Source organism: Ranitomeya variabilis, chromosome 2, assembly GCF_051348905.1.
Source record: "Ranitomeya variabilis isolate aRanVar5 chromosome 2, aRanVar5.hap1, whole genome shotgun sequence".
Taxonomy (NCBI): domain Eukaryota; kingdom Metazoa; phylum Chordata; class Amphibia; order Anura; family Dendrobatidae; genus Ranitomeya; species Ranitomeya variabilis.
Window position 1 is genome coordinate 992,484,438 of NC_135233.1, and position 17,702 is coordinate 992,502,139.

General features: G+C 44.6%; 1 protein-coding gene across 3 annotated transcripts in view; it reads right to left on the reverse strand.

Moving 5' to 3' along the window:
- The window catches only part of YEATS2 (YEATS domain containing 2), a 122,857-nt gene that overhangs the window by 21,593 nt on the left and 83,562 nt on the right, over positions 1–17,702 (reverse strand). For all 3 annotated transcript variants that reach the window (XM_077291083.1, XM_077291085.1, XM_077291084.1), the window contains 4 exons: positions 9,972–10,145; positions 5,144–5,339; positions 3,969–4,068; positions 2,326–2,399 (listed from right to left, as the gene is read on the reverse strand). In XM_077291083.1, coding sequence (XP_077147198.1) covers positions 2,326–2,399; positions 3,969–4,068; positions 5,144–5,339; positions 9,972–10,145 — 544 coding nt within the window. The remainder of the gene's footprint in view (positions 1–2,325; positions 2,400–3,968; positions 4,069–5,143; positions 5,340–9,971; positions 10,146–17,702) is intronic.

Sequence of the window (17,702 nt, forward strand, 5' to 3'; positions counted from 1 at the left end):
GTTCACAGTTCCCCTCTCAGTATACTAGACCTCACAGTCCCACTACACAGAATGATGCCCCTACAGCCCCTCCACAGGACGATAAGCCCCACAGCCCCCCATAAAGTATGATCCCACCCACAAAAGGATGACACCCACGCAGTATGATCCCTTACAGCTCCCTATATACAGAATGAAGAGTCTCAAAGTATGATCATCCATAGCTTACAATGACATTATGATTGCCACCATAGCCCCCTATACACAGTTATGATACCCAATCCCATAGTCCCTCACACAGAACGATTCCTCACAGTCCTCAAACACCGTATGATGACCTCTGTAGCCCCCCAACACAATATGATGGCACTCAAATACCCTCAAACACAGTATGATCCCCCACATTCCCCCAATCACAGAATGATGAGTCCTCTACCAGTCCTCCAGACACAGAATGATGACCCCCCCACTGAACCCCAAACACCATATGATCCCTCACAGCCCCCAAACACAGAATGATTAGATCAACAGTACTAGCTCCCACACTATGAAAGCCCCCACAGCCTCCAAAAGTATGATCCATAACATATCATTCGGGATCACATTTATCCTGCATTCTACACTGAGAATTTTACATCTGGGCTTCCATCTAAAGTCGCCGAGTGATGTGAATTCAGATGAACTCCCTGAGGGATCCATTCACTATAATGAGGCAGTGGTGTTACTCTTGACTCCGTCTGGTCTCTTTTCAGCGGTGTCCTTCTTTTCAGAAGTTCATAAAACTGTGGCCGAAGGCACTTTTATGCACACCTAAAAAGACGGACACTGCCGGATCATAGACTAGACCGCATCCATAGTGCCTCCATCTGCCTCATTATAGAGAACCTTCCTCTTGGGGTTCTGTCTGAATTGCGTATTTCAGAGATTTACACGAAAACTCAGGTGTAAGCTCTCAGGGCAGAGTGCAGGATAAATGTGAGACGAGCCTTACTGCGATCTTTGGGAGGCAGAATGATCAATCAACAACAGATGAAGAATTGGTTCACACAGGCTAAATGGTAGAAGATGGAGCCAAAGACTCCCCCCTCCACCATTATTATTCACTTGTATCTGCATGATGATAATGGTGAAATTGGTACAGAGGGTGGAAGGACGGCCACGGTGAGAAGCCGTAGTTTACTCAGGTCTGTTCTATTTCATTGCATATGAAGGAATCTTCCCCGTTAACCTTTAAGATTGTAAGCCCGAGAGGACAGGGTCCTCTCCACCCATGTGCCAGTCTGTACCTGTTAACTTGTTCATTGTAATTTATATACGTATTTAATATATATCCCCTTCTCATATACAGCACCATAGAAGCAATAATGCTCAAAAGAAAAAAAAAATAATAAAAATATTACCGTTGCTTTAAAAGTGTGATAGCTAATTCAGAAGAAGGTTTATGGCTACTCGCCAACGCTGGGCACCTTCACAGTAAGCCCTACCCAACTTTTTTCCCTTGACTAATGGCTCCACCATTTCACTAGATCACGATGTTCAGCACATCTGTGAAATCATCAAGGCCAAAAGTGGGAGCTGTTCATCAGGGTCTGTGCATCACCTGCAGACGGGGGACCTCCCACAGGACACAGTAATCTCATTTACATGAGCAATCAAAGTTCTTTTTCTGCACCACTCTCTTCACATGCCCGGAGAAGCTATTGGTTTCGTTGCCATAAACTATTTGACAATATTTAGCATCATCTATGTACAGACACCTTCACCTTCAGACACTCGTCCTTTTGTAGAGACGATAAAACAATGTGCTCGGAATACAAATCAGGGACTGCTCGGCTACATCAGGACTATCAGCAGGAGCGAGCGGTTATTACATACTGTGTGTTGTCAACGGCTCATATGAAGTAATGGATACAGTTTATTTGGGCCTTTCTATCGGAGCAAAAGAATCACTATTGGAGAGATTTATGAAAAAATAAAGATATCCGTCCTTCAAACGTAAATTATCGACACAGAATGCAACAAATCATATGCCCTCTCCATTTCACATGAAGACCCGACCTTCTGGAAATTCAGCAGTGTCACTAACAGTCCATTGTACACATATACTACCAAATTCACACATTTTTCAAAAGGGAATCCGCAAATAGGGGAAAGCCAGACAGGTCGCCAACCAGGCAGGTAGTGGCAGGTGACAGACCCGATGCCTCACTCTTTGTAATAAGAAGGACTGTGTGTAGTTTACCATTACATGGTTAGGCCACACTGAATGTGATGATGTTCTCTGAAGGGCATGTGTCAGTGTGACAGAGGAGCACAAAAACAATTTAGAAAGGAAAGAACAACTACCTCTTTCCCCTATAAGTGGAATCTTCTTTACTGTGGCCGTTAGCAGTTGCTTGAAATTCTGGAGATGCTCCGTCCTGCGAAAAAAGGATTAAACATGGATTTGAAGAACAAAACAAATAAAAGGTTTAGTCAAATGTGTGTACTGGAGACCAAAAAAAAAGAAAAAAAAGCTTAAAGGTACCGTCACACTAAGCAACGTCGCCAGCGATCTGTGACGTTGCAGCGTCCTAGGGAGCGATATCGCTGTATTTGACACGCAGCAGCGATCAGAATCCCGCTGTGAAATTGCTGGTCGCTGCTAGAAGGTCTGCACATTATTTGGTCGCTAGGTCGCCGTGTATCGCCGTGTTTGACAGCAAAAGCAACCATACCAGCGACATTTTACGCTGGTAACCAGGGTAAACATCGGGTTACTAAGCGCAGGGCCGCGCTTAGTAACCCGATGTTTACCCTGGTTACCAGCGTAAAAGTTAAAAAAACAAACAGCACATACTCACCAGCGCGTCCCCCAGCCTCTGCTTCCTGACACTGACTGAGCGCCGGCCCTAAACTGAAAGTGAAAGCACAGCGGTGACGTCACCTCTGTGCTGTTAGGGCCGGAGCTCAGTCAGTGTCAGGAAGCAGAGGCTGGGGGACGCATGTAAGTATGTGCTGTTTGTTTTTTTAACTTTTACGCTGGTAACCAGGGTAAACATCGGGTTACTAAGCGCGGCCCTGCGCTTAGCAACCCGATGCTTACCCTGGTTACCCGGGGACCTCGGCATCGTTGGTCGCTGGAGAGCGGTCTGTGTGACAGCTCTCCAGCGACCAAACAGCGACGCTGCAGCGATCGGCATCGCTGTCGCTATCGCTGCAGCGTCGCTTAATGTGACGGTACCTTAAGGGTAGGTGCACACAATCAGTAAACAATGCTGTTTGGACGCTGCGTACTTGTGTAGAATCCAACCCGCAGCATCTAGATGTTACAGCATAGTGGATGAGATTTCAAGAAATCCCATCTCCGCAGATTACCTGTGAAAATGGACATGCGGAACGTCTTTCCAGACAGCAGCATGTCAATTTATCTGGCGGAGATGCGAGTCTCCACAATATAAATTTCACCTGTATAATGTATTGGATGCAGTGAATCCGTACGGTTCGATGTACACATGCAGATTCACCTGCGTTCAATAGACTGCAGTGCTTTGGACGCAGCGGACATGTGCTGCTTCCAAAGCGCTGCCAACTCCTGGCCGTGTGTACATACCCTTACAGTAAAAAAAAAAAAAAAAAAAAATGGAGCCAGGTGGCACAGAATTGATGGGTCCTTTAAGTAAGGTCACGAGTATCTAAATCAGGAGTGGCAGAGGACCCGGGCAGAGGGGGAGTGCATAACTATTAAGAAAAATTGAATTTGAGAAGTCTACATTTTGTTGTTTTTGCCTGCCCCTGTGAATGCAGCCAATGGTAATGGGTATGCGGATTTTTTTTTTTTTTTTAAGCATGTATTCCCTTCATTTAACCTCTGGTGGTAAACAGAAGACAAAAGGATACTTAGAATTTGCATCATGCTAAGTGCAAACATCAACACAGTCAATGTAAATCTAATGGACTATGAGATATAGGGGCTGAATGATAGCAGGAGGGCGGACCACGATAATTACTTTACGGAGCGGGATTCCGATTCCATGTTGTCTTCTAATTTCACTGACGTAGCAGCAGTGTGATACGTTAACGTGTTACTGGAGTCTGGATCCGATTTTACTGGAAAATGAGAAAATACAGTTTAGTAACGAGACTAAAGTATTTTAACTTCATTTATAATGTAGCATACTGATTTGAAGAAAGCAAACAAAAAAATCCCACAGTCATTAAAGGGGTTGTCCAAGTTATACAAAAAAACCGCAGACTGGCAGCAATACTACTGAAAAGGTTAGAACAATATTACCCTCTGTTACAGCACTGCATCCTCGCCGATTCCTGTAGGAGTATTGTTTATTTTGACAGCAATTTACCGCATGTGACATCTACAACCAGTCACTGGCCTTCACGCTATCTTGCTGTATGCCATCGAGGCCAGTTGCGGTACATAGAGAAGCAGTGATGGAACAGAGGGCGAGTATATGCGGTTTCATTATTTTAGCAGCTTTCTGTATAAGTTTGACAACCACTTTAAGATACGCGGTACACAACATGCTAAATGGTCAAAGATTCACACTACGTCAGAGGTGTTATACTGGTGTTCAAAGGCTCCATCAGCAGCTGCATCAGATTTCACGGGAAGAATCAAGCAGCAGATATTCTTCTGATCAAAATAACACATCAAAGCAAAAAAAATCCAAATTTACATTCCTCCAGCGCCACGAGGCTCCCATATGTGACAGATCCGCCACTCTTGCCATAGTACATCTGGGTTAGCCCAGCAGTGTGGAGACTAGGGAAAGACAGAGCTGCTGGTTAGTCTGCTCAACAAAGAGAAATGTGCTGGAGCCAAACGGAGGTGTTTGCTTGGTGAACGCCTTTAATCTAAGTGAGCTGCTGCTGGGAATACCAAGATTGGTGAGGATGCTACATTTATGTTATTTCATTCTGCCTGACTGTTTAGGTTATCCATTGATAGTGAAGGAAGGTGGTTGTTGTTTTGGAGTTGTAAAGCTTATGATGGACAATAAATTACATGCTGTTTTAATATAAAACTTTGTGCCACATGTATCCAAGTGGCTATCTGAGAGCGTGAATCCCTACATCATATACACACCCACACAAACATTTAATATACACACAGTATACAGCTCAATGTATACAGATAAGTGATCAGAGCATGAACTAGATACAATACCTGCTAGTAGAGAAGTGCTGGGGACTGGGCTAAGTGCGGCTCTCGATGTGAGGACAGGGACTGATAATGTACCAGATCTACCACTCCCCACCATCTTCAGTTGGCTGGTGGCGTTTGGTGCTGCAGGGGATTGCTGTACATGGCTTTTACTGGATGACGTGGCAGACGGCACACCGCTGCTTGACCCTTCGGTAACCTGAAGAACATAAAAATCATGAAGCAAGGAAATAGAATGTTTATAAACAAGACGTAAATATTTATACCTAGGTGTTCAATCTTTGCAAATTAGTTCTTCATGAGCAAAAGTTTCTGGAAATTCAAGTATTTTACAACATCTGTATGTTACAACGTCAAATCTAGTTGTAAGCTAGTTCGAAGGATACAATAGAGCAGAAAACTCAACAATTCTGACCTTTGTATTGTACCTTTCCTCTGTTATTCCTCATGGGAAGGTATTAGAAAAAACTGACAATTCGACATTATCATTTCCTATACAGTGTGCCCCTGCAACAACAACCTTCTCGGAAATTAATGAATATATTAAAAACTGGATGTTACCATTCCCCTTGGCAAAAGGCTGTGTCTATGATTGGATATTGTTTAACCATTGCTGACTGTCTTGCATTGTGTAGGGGCACACTCTATAGGCACGAGGGAAGGATGAAGTCCAGTTGTCAATTTATTAATACATTTCCAAAAGGAACAACAGAGGAATACAGAGTTCTAAAAAAAGGATATTTAGACAGCTGCCGATAGCTTTCTGCTCAGGGTATGGACTGACAATTGTGTAGCCCAGGAAGGACTGACAAGTGGAAAAGATTTATACAACCCTGCGCCGACGTATAGAGTACCCAACTGGTGGCTGCTGATGTCTAATCCAGTTATGATACTGCTCCCTTATAAGATCTGGTTGAAAGGAAATCTCCGTTACCCAGGACTTTTCTATTCTCTTTCTCTGCATACTGCAGAACTAAGAATCCATTTAGTGAGCTCATTCAGATGAGGAGATTGTAATTATTTGATCTCCTTTCTTCTGATTTATGACCACATCAAAAGTACAGCTCAAATTTGATGTGGTCTGTGGTCAGAAATGAGCCAAACCCAATTTGCAAACATGAGTTTTACCCCCCCCCCAACCCCCCAAAAAGAAGCATCTAAAAAGGAGAAAAAAAATCCCTGAAGGTATCTGTATCTTTTAAGGAATAATTACTTCTGCCCTTCATGCCAGAATACATTGGACAAGGAAGGTATCATCAGAAAGTAACCTAACATGAAAACTCAATTTATACAGTAAAGGGTTATTGGAAGATTTAATCTTCTGGGGCACGTGGCTCCCTATTTGCCGGGGGCGGTGCACTCCTGAAGACTGACAGTATGGAACAGCATCATAGTTGAGCACTGGTCCAAAAAGTGCACACTCCGATGTCGCATCAGAATCAGAGAAGTGCAGGCCTCTTTCACACGTCCGTGTCTCCAGTACGTGTGGTGACAGTTTTCACACATTTCAGAGACACTGACACACATAGACCCATTCAAACGAATGTGCACATGTCAGTGTGTTTCCACAGACCGTGTGTCCATGTGTCCCACACGTAGACATGTCGGTTTTTTACAGTCAGCACAGGCTGTAAAATGTCCTGCATACATGCACACGGAGAACACAAATGGATGTCATCCGTGTGACACGCACCGGCACCGGGGAAGAAGCGTTACAGTAAGTGCTGTTCCCCGGCGCCGGGTGCTGAACACGGCTCTCATCATTCTCCCCTGCTCTGCTGGCGAACGGCGCAAGCAGAGGAGAATGATGAGAGTCATATTCAAAATGTAGAAGAAAAACTTGGCACTCAAGTAGTGAAAAAAAAATGAAAAGTCTCATTTATTTGCATCCAGACAACAATCCGTAATTTGAAAGTTTTTGGTCTACAACCGGAACTTCATCAGAATAATCTTTCATCTGTGTAGGGTGTTTCAATTTAAATGGATCTATCAACCGTCAATTTTATGGCTCTAAGGTGGCTACTGTATAGGTGCCTGGATGACGTCCGTCTGCCTTATGTAAAAGTAACTGCGCGCTTGAATCGTGCGATACACATCGCTTGTGGCTATATGCTGGTGTTGGCGGAGCCTCTCGTGCAGGGACAGTGCGTGTGCGACAGCCTTTGCTGTAGAAAAACCAGTATCTTGGAATTCAGCTGTTTTGCGTTGAGTACCGTATATACTCGAGTATAAGCCGAGGGTGGGAAATGCAGCAGCTTCTGATAAATTTCAAAAAGAAAGAGATACCAATAAAAGTAAAATTAATTGAGACATCAGTAGGTTAAATGTTTTTGAATATCCATATTGAATCAAGAGCCCCATATAATGCTCCATACAGTTCATGATGGCCCCATAAGATGCTCCATATTAAAATATGCCCCATATATTGCTCCATACAAAATATGCCTCATATAATGCTCCATAAAGTTCATAATGGACCCCATAAGATGCTCCATACAAAATACGCCCCATGTAATGCTCCATAAAGTTCATGATGGGCCCCATAAGATGCTCCATACAAAAATATGCCCCATATAATGCTCCATAAAGGTTAATGATGGCCCCATAAGATGCCCCATCTATATATATAAGAGTCACCATGATTACTCGCTAATCCCGCCCCCCTGCACAGTAGCTCCGCCCCACCACATCACCACAGTAGCTCCACCCCCACCACATGACCACACATAATCCTGCCCCCCCCACATCACCACACAATCCCACCCCCCACCACATTACCACAGATAATCCCACCCCCCACATTGCCACACATGATCCCGCCCCCCACCACATAACCACACATGATCCCGCCCCCATCACCACACATAATCCCGCCCCCCACATCACCACACATAATCCCGCCCCCCCACCACATCACACTTAATCCCGCCCCCCACCACATCACCACAGTAATCCCGCCCCCTACCACATTACCACACATAATCCCGCACCCCACCACATTACTACGCGAAGCTCCGTCCCCACACATTACCACACGAGGCTCCGTCCCCACACATTACTACACGAGGCTCTGTCCCCACACATTACCACACGAGGCTTCGTCCCCACAGATTACCACACGAGGCTCCGTCCCCACACATTACCACACGAGGCTCCGTCCCCACACATTACCACACGAGGCTCCGTCCCCACACATTACCACACGAGGCTCCGTCCTCACACATTACCACACGAGGCTCCGTCCCCACACATTACCACACGAGGCTCCGTCCCCACACATTACCACACGAGGCTCCGTCCCCACACATTACCACACGAGGCTCTGTCCTCACACATTACCACACGAGGCTCCGTCCCCACACATTACCACACGAGGCTCCGTCCCCACACATTACCACACGAGGCTCCGTCCCCACACATTACCACACGAGGCTCCGTCCCCACACATTACCACACGAGGCTCCGTCCCCACACATTACCACAAGAGGCTCCGTCCCCACACATTACCACACGAGGCTCCGTCCTCACACATTACCACACGAGGCTCCGTCCCCACACATTACCACACAAGGCTCCGTCCCCACACATTACCACACGAGGCTCTGTCCTCACACATTACCACACGAGGCTCCAGTTTGTTTTTGATTTTACACTGTGAATAAAATGTATTATTAGTAATTATTCAGATTTTTAAAGATTATTATTGTTATTAACTTCATTTTAAGTTAATTTACCACCTGAGTAAGCGCTATTGAATGTTGTCATTATTTACTTTAGTTTAATCACCAGCAGCGTTAATTAGATAGCAATGAGCCTGCCGAGAGTTAGCTGGCTGGAAACAGCTAGTATTAAAATATGCCCACTATAACGCTGCACAAAGGTTAATGATGGCCCAATAAGATGCCCCATATTAAAATATGCCCACTATAACGCTGCACAAAGGTTATTGATGGCCCCATAAGATGCTCCATACAAAAATATGCCCCATATAATGCTCCATAAAGGTTAATGATGGCCCCATAGAAAAATATGCCCCATATAATGCTGCACAAAAATTAATGATGGCCCCATAAGATGATCCATATTAAAATATGCCCCATATAATGCTGCTGCTGCGATTAAAAAAATAAAAATGACATACTCACCTCTCGTCGCTGCCCACTGCTCCCCAGTGTCGCCGGCACTCTGCAGTGACTGTTCTGGCAGAGGGCGCACACTAACCCCGTCATTGCACTCTCTGACCTGAACGTCACAGCCAGAGGACCAGGAAGACACAGCGCGGCGGTGGAACGGGGACAGGTGAACATCTCATGGCTCACCCTCCTCCAGTCCTACTCACCCTCCTGGCACTGCATATCAGTCCCTGCATCTCGGGCGCTGGCATCTCTCTTCCTGTCTTCATTCCAGTGCTGAGCGGTCAGATACCGCTCATTAAAGTAATAAATATGCACTCCACACCTATGGGAGTGGAGACGTGTGCATATTCATTACTTTAATGTGAGGCACCACGTGACAGCTCAGCACAGGAAGGAAGACAGGAAGAGAGATGTTGGCGCCCGAGATGCAGGGACTGATATACAGCGATGACATCAGGAGGGTGAGTATGATGTCTTCTGCTCCCCCATCCCACCGGCAATGACTTGCGTATAAGCCGAGAGGGGCGTTTTCAGCACAAAAAAATGTGCTGAAAATCTCGGCTTACACAGGAGTATATACGGTAATTGTAATGAAGGAGAAATAATTTCCTAGAGACGAGCAGCCACTGATGTCCCCTATCTGTACATGGAGGACGGCAGGGGCTAGTTGCAGCTCTCGCGTGGCTACAGCCTACCTGTAGTGCAGGTCCATTTGCAGACACGGATGGCAATGATGTACCACTTGCAGTTATAACGCCACCTGCCACCCTCAGTAGTGTAGTGCCCGGCTTCTGTGTCTGAGACGTCACTGGCAATGACTTTAGGACATTTTCAGATATTTTTACCAATCCAGGTGCGTTACTGTTTGCCTGAAACAGGATTGACAAAGGTAAGAAGACAACCAAACAGTAGCCACATACACAAATATCCTTATGTCTTGTTCTAATCCCAACTACACAGCTTTTTTCCAGGCAACAGAGTAAGAAACATATTTATTAGAGCATTTTTAAGGGGATTTTTGGCAGCAGCGGTGAGTTTTCGGTCAGTGCCATGTCCTCTGATGGATTATGGAGGTCATGCTCCCACCCTACGGCGCAAGAAAGAGCAGCGGAGGAGCCGCAGGGATGGATCGCCGAGTAAGGCCTCTTTCACACTTCCGTCTTTGAGCTCCCGTCTAAATACGCCGTTTTTTGAGAAAACAGGATCCTGCAAAAAAATGTGCAGGATCCTGCACTTTCTCATAGACTTGTATTAGCGACATATCGCGATGTATGGCCACACGTTTCGTCCGCCGTGCACTGGATCCTGCGTAATTTGACTGCCCGTCGTTTGGAAAAAATGTTCAAAGGCTACTTTCACACTAGCGTCGTTTGCAATACGTTGCAGTGCGTCGTTCAGGAGAAAAAACGCATCCTGCAAAGTTGTCTGCAGGATGCGTTTTTTCCCCATAGACTAACATTACAGACGCATTGCGACGTATTGCCACACGTCGCAACCGTCGTGCGACGGTTGCGTCGTGTTTTGGCAGACCGCCGCCACAAAAAAAGTTACATGGAACTTTTTTTGTGTGTCGAGTCCGCCATTTTTGACCGCGCATGCGCGGCCGAAACTCCGCCCCCTCCTCCCTGGACCTTGCAATGGGGCAGCGGAAGCGTCGTAAGACTGCTTCCGCTGCCCACGTCGGGCATTTATTTCACAGCATGCGTCGGTACGTCGGCCCGACGCACTGCGACGGGCCCGTACCGACGCTAGTGTGAAAGCAGCCAAAGAAACATTTTTTGTCTGCAGTGGAAAAACGTTCCCCAATGCCTCCTGCGTCATATGTCGTTCCACAGAATGAGAGTCTCTCACTCTCTCTCTCTCACCCCCGGAATTTTACTATAAAAATTCAGGCGGCGCATCCGACAAAACATTGGAAACGTTGCGTACGTTTTAACACTATTTTGTCAACATCCGTCGCTACTTCTCGGCGACGCATTACGACGGGACACTGCCGACGTAAGTGTGAAAGAGGCCTAAGACGTCTTTTCCATGTATGATTATATCCAGGTTAATTTTTATGTGAGTAACACCCAATTCTAGAAGTTTAATGCCATGAATGAAATATGGATTGTTTGGAGATAATTCTCTGTGACGTTTGCTTTGGACACCTCCAACATTTTTAAAGATGATTGAAACAATTTAATTTTAGGCAAATTGTAAAACTGTTAAAGGGGAAGTTCCCAAATTATTGTATTTATTTTTAGAGCATTTTATAAAATAATCATATTATGGTTACATGGACCCTTCACAGGAGAAAGTATGAGAACTTGTATCGGGTTGCTTTTACACCTCTGGGAGCAACTTATCTGCAGTTATTTATTTCAATTCAAGAATTTGGGATCAACCATCATTTTTACAATTCGTTTTCATTCTACATTTTGTACTTGTGGACTTTTAAAGGCACTTTGTTTCCCTGCAGTGATAAGATCAGGTGAAAAACAAAGATAAGAGTTACAAACTCTCCCATCAGGGCATGAACTCACTAACAAATTCTCTGTTAACTCATTCTGCAGCCAGCAATAGACTGGGAAAAAACAAAAGACTAATTGTACAACATTTTAAATGAAACCCATATGCAAAAACTAATTTTAGAACCAAACATATGTTATATTATTATTATTATTATATATAATATTTAAGTTAAAACAAAGCCCTCAAATGGTGGACAACCCCTTTAATACACATTTAACTCAATGATGAGTAGTACAAACAACCCCTGGCAAAAATTATGGAATCACCGGCCTAGGAGGATGTTCATTCAGTTGTTTAATTTTGTAGAAAAAAAGCAGATCGCAGACATGGCACAAAACTAAAGTAATTTCAAATGACAACTTTCTGGCTTTAAGAAACACTAAAAGAAATCAAGAACAAAAAATGTGGTAGTCAGTAAAGGTTACTTTTTTTTTGACCAAGCATAAAAAAAAGGAAAAAATTATGGAATCACTAAATTCAGAGGAACAAATTATGGAATCACCCTTTAAATTTTCATACCTAAAAATAACACCTGCATCAAATTAGATCTGCTCGTTAGTCTGCATCTAAAGAGGAGTGATCACACCTTGGAGAGCTGTTGCACCAAGTGGACTGACATGAATCATGGCTCCAACATGAGAGATGTCGATTGAAACAAAGGAGAGGATTATCAAACTCTTAAAAGAGGGTAAATCATCACGCAATGTTGCAAAAGACGTTGGCTGTTCACAGTCAGCTGTGTCTAAAATCTGGACCAAATACAAACAACATGGGAAGGTTGTTAAAGGCAAACATACTGGTAGACCAAGGAAGACATCAAAGCGTCAAGACCGGAAACTTAAAGCAATATGTCTCCAAAACAGGAAATGCACAACAAAACAAATGAGGAACGAATGGGTGGAAACTGGAGTCAACGTCTGTGACCGAACTGTAAGAAACCGCCTAAAGGAAATGGGATTTACATACAGAAAAGCTAAATGAAAGCCATCATTAACACCTAAACAGAAAAAAACAAGGTTACAATGGGCTAAGGAAAAGCAATCGTGGACTGTGGATGACTGGATGAAAGTCATATTCAGTGATGAATCACGAATCTGCATTGGGCAAGGTGATGATGCTGGAACTTTTGTTTGGTGCCGTTCCAATGAGATTTATAAAGATGACTGCCTGAAGAGAACATGCAAATTTCCACAGTCATTGATGATATGGGGCTGCATGTCAGGTAAAGGCACTGGGGAGATGGCTGTCATTACATCTTCAATAAACGCACAAGTTTATGTTGATATTTTGGACACTTTTCTTATCCCATCAATTGAAAGGATGTTTGGGGATGATGAAATCATTTTTCAAGATGATAATGCATCCTGCAATAGAGCAAAAACTGTGAAAACATTCCTTGAAAAAAAGACACATAAGGTCAATGTCATGGCCTGAAAATAGTCCGGATCTCAATCGAAAATCTTTGGTGGAAGTTGAAGAAAATGGTCCATGACAAGGCTCCAACCTGCAAAGCTGATCTGGCAACAGCAATCAGAAAGTTGGAGCCAGATTGATGAAGAGTACTGTTTGACCCTCATTAACCTCTTCATGACCCAGCCTATTTTGGCCTTAATGACCTTGCCGTTTTTTGCAATTCTGACCAGTGTCCCTTTATGAGGTAATAACTCAGGAACGCTTCAACGGATCCTAGTGATTCTGAGACTGTTTTTTCGTGACATATTGGGCTTCATGTTAGTGGTAAATTTAGGTCGATAATTTCTGAGTTTATTTCTGAAAAAAATGGAAATTTGGCGAAAATTTTGCAATTTTCACATTTTTAATTTTTATTCTGTTAAACCAGAGAGTTATGTGACACAAAATAGCTAATAAATAACGTTTCCCACATGTCTACTTTACATCAGCACAATTTTGGAAACAATTTTTTTTTTGCTAGGAAGTTATAAGGGTTAAAATTTGACCAGTGATTTCTCATTTTTACAACAGAATTTACAAAACCATTTTTTTTAGGGACCACCTCACATTTGAAGTCATTTTGAGGGTTCTATATGGCTGAAAATACCCAAAAGTGACACCATTCTAAAAACTGCACCCCTCAAGGTGCTCAAAACCACATTCAAGAAGTTTATTAACCCTTCAGGTGTTTCACAGCAGCAGAAGCAACATGGAAGTAAAAAATGAACATTTAACTTTTTAGTCACAAAAATGATCTTTTAGCAACAATTTTTTTTGTTTTCCCAAGGGTAAAAGGAGAAACAGGACCACGGACGTTGTTGTCCAATTTGTCCTGAGTACGCTGATACCTCATATGTGGGGGTAAACCACTGTTTGGGCGCACGGCAGGGCTCGGAAGGGAAGGAGCGCCATTTGACTTTTTCAATGAAAAATTGGCTCCAATCTTTAGCGGACACCATGTCGTGTTTGGAGAGCCCCCGTGTGCCTAAACATTGGAGCTCCCCCACAAGTGACCCCATTTTGGAAACTAGACCCCCCAAGGAACTTATCTAGAAGCATAGTGAGCACTTTAAACCCCCAGGTGCTTCACAAATTGATCCGTAAAAATGAAAAAGTACTTTTTTTTTCACAAAAAAATTATTTTAGCCTCAATTTTTTCATTTTCACATGGGCAACAGGATAAAATGGATCCTAAAATTTGTTGGGCAATTTCACCTGAGTACACCGATACCTCACATGTGGGGGTAAACCACTGTTTGGGCACATGGTAAGGCTCGGAAGGGAAGGAGCGCCATTTGACTTTTTGAATGAAAAATTGTCTCCATCGTTAGCGGACACCATGTCGCGTTTGGAAAGCCCCTGTGTGCCTAAACATTGGAGCTCCTCCACAAGTGACCCCATTTTGGAAACTAGACCCCCCAAGGAACTTATCTAGAGGCATAGTGAGCACTTTAAACCCTCAGGTGCTTCACAAATTGATCCGCAAAAATGAAAAAGTACTTTTTTTTCACACAAAATTTCTTTTAGCCTCAATTCTTTCATTTTCACATGGGCAACAGGATAAAATGGATCCTAAAATTTGTTGTGCAATTTCTCCTGAGTACGCCGATGCCTCATATGTTGGGGTAAACCACTGTTTGGGTGCACGGCAAGGCTCGGAAGGGAAGGAGCGCCATTTGACTTTTTGAATGGAAAATTAGCTCCAATCGTTAGCGGACACCATGTCGCGTTTGGAGAGCCCCTGTGTGCCTAAACATTGGAGCTCCCCCACAAGTGACCCCATTTTGGAAACTAGACCTCCGAAGGAACTAATCTAGATGTGTGGTGGGCACTTTGAACCCCCAAGTACTTCACAGAAGTTTATACCGCAGAGCCGTGAAAATAAAAAATAATTTTTCTTTCCTCAAAAATTATTTTTAGCCCAGAATTTTTTATTTTCCCAAGGGTAACAGGAGAAATTGGACCCCAAAAGTTGTTGTCCAGTTTCTCCTGAGTACGCCGATACCCAATATGTGGGGGTAAACCACTGTTTGGGCACAAGTCGGGGCTCGGAAGGGAGGTAGTGACGTTTTGAAATGCAGGCTTTGATGGAGTGGTCTGCGTGCGTCACATTCCATTTGCAGAGCCCCTGATGTGCCTAAACAGTAGAAACCCCCACAAGTGACCCCATTTTGGAAACTAGACCCCCCAAGAAACTTATCTAGATATGTGGTGAGCACTTTGAACCCCCAAGTGCTTCACAGAAGTTTACAACGCAGAGCCGTGAAAATAAAAAATCATTTTTCTTTCCTTAAAAATGATGTTTTAGCAAGCAATTTTTTATTTTCACAAGGGTAACAGGAGAAATTGGACCCCAATATTTGTTGCCCAGTTTGTCCTGAGTATGCTGGTACCCCATATGTGGGGGTAAACCACTGTTTGGGCACACGTCGGGCTCGGAAGGGAGGGAGCACCATTTGACTTTTTGAACGCAAGATTGGCTGGAATCAATGGTGGCGCCACGTTGCGTTTGGAGACCCCTGATGTGCCTAAACAGTGGAAACCCCTCAATTCTAACTCCAACACTAACCCCAACACACCCCTAACCCTAATCCCAACCCTAACCCCAACACACCCCTAACCCTAATCCCAACTCTAGCCATAACCCTAATCACAACCCAACCCCAACACACCCCTAACCACAACCCTAACCCTAATCCCAACCCTAACCCTAATCCCAACCCTAACCCCAACCACAACTTTAACCCCAACACACCCCTAACCCTAACCATAACCCTAACCACAAGCCTATTCTTAATCCTATTTCCAACCCTAGCCCTAATTCCAACCCTAACTCTAATTCCAACCCTAACCCTAAGGCTATGTGCCCACGTTGCGAACCCTAAGGCTATGTGCCCACGTTGCGGATTCGTGTGAGATTTTTCCGCACCATTTTTGAAAAATCCGCAGGTAAAAGGCACTGCGTTTTACCTGCGGATTTACCGCGGATTTCCAGTGTTTTTTATGCGGATTTCACCTGCGGATTCCTATTGAGGAACAGCTGTAAAACGCTGCGAAATCCGCACAAAGAATTGACATGCTGCGGAAAATACAGCGCAGCATTTCTGCGCGGTATTTTCCGCACCATGGGCACAGCGGATTTGGTTTTCCATAGGTTTACATGGTACTGTAAACCTGATGGAACACTGCTATGAATCCGCAGCGGCCAATCCACTGCGGATCCGCAGCCAAATCCGCACCGTGTGCACATAGCCTAATTCTAACGCTAACCCTACCCCTAACCCTACCCCTAACCCTAGTTCTAACTCTAGTGGAAAAAAAAAATATTTTCTTTATTTTATTATTGTCCCTACCTATGGGGGTGATAAAGGGGGGGGGGGTCATTTACTATTTTTTTATTTTGATCACTGTGATAAGTTTACCACAGTGATCAAAATGTACATGGAACGCATCTGCCGGCCGACAGATTCGGCGGGCGCACTGCGCATGCGCCCGCCATTTTGGAAGATGGCGGCGCCCAGGGAGAAGACTGACAGACTTCGGCAGGCTCGGTAAGTATGAGGGGGTGGTGGTGGGGTGGATCGGATCACAGGATGGGGGGATCGGAGGAGCGGACAGGAGCACGGGGGAGCGGACAGGGGGACGGAGGGGGGTACCGGACAGAACGGAGGACTGGGGAGGAGATCGGGGGCGGTGGGGGGGGGGGGGGGGGGGCGGTGGGGGGGGGGGGCAGAACATGATTTCCAGCCATGGCAGATGCTATTGCAGCATCGGCCATGGCTGGATTGCAATGTTTCACCATTTTCATAGGTGAAATATTGCAAATTGCTCTGATTGGCTGTTGCACTTTCAACAGCCAATCAGAGCGATCGTAGCCACGTGGGGGCAAAGCCACCCCCCCTGGGCTGAAGTACAACTCCCCCTCTCCCTGCAGATCGGGTGAAATAGGAGTTAACCCTTTCACCCGATCTGCAGGGACGCGATCATTCCATGACGCCACATAGGCGTCATGGGTCGGATTTGCACGGGTTTTCATGACGCCTACGTGGCGTCATGGGTCGGGAAGGGGTTAAGTCCATGCCTCAGAGACTGCAAGCTGTTATAAAAGCCAGAGGTGGTGCAGCAAAATACTAGTGATGTTTTGCAGTGTTTTTTTTGTTTGTTTGTTTTTCATGATTCCATAATTTTTTCCTCAGAATTGAGTGATTCCATAATTTTTCCCCTATGCTTGGTTAAAAAAAAAAAGTAACCATTACTGACTACCACATTTTTTGTTCTTGATTTCTTTTAGTGTTTCTTAAAGCCAGAAAGTTGCCATTTGAAATGACTTTAGTTGTGTGCCATGTCTGTGAGCGCCAAAGCGCTGCCCCTTGTTGTATGTGCGGTGATTCCGCCTGTGTTCACCGCATCCTATACATAGACTGTGTTATTTATCTTGCAGAAACTGAGCGTCTCCGTAA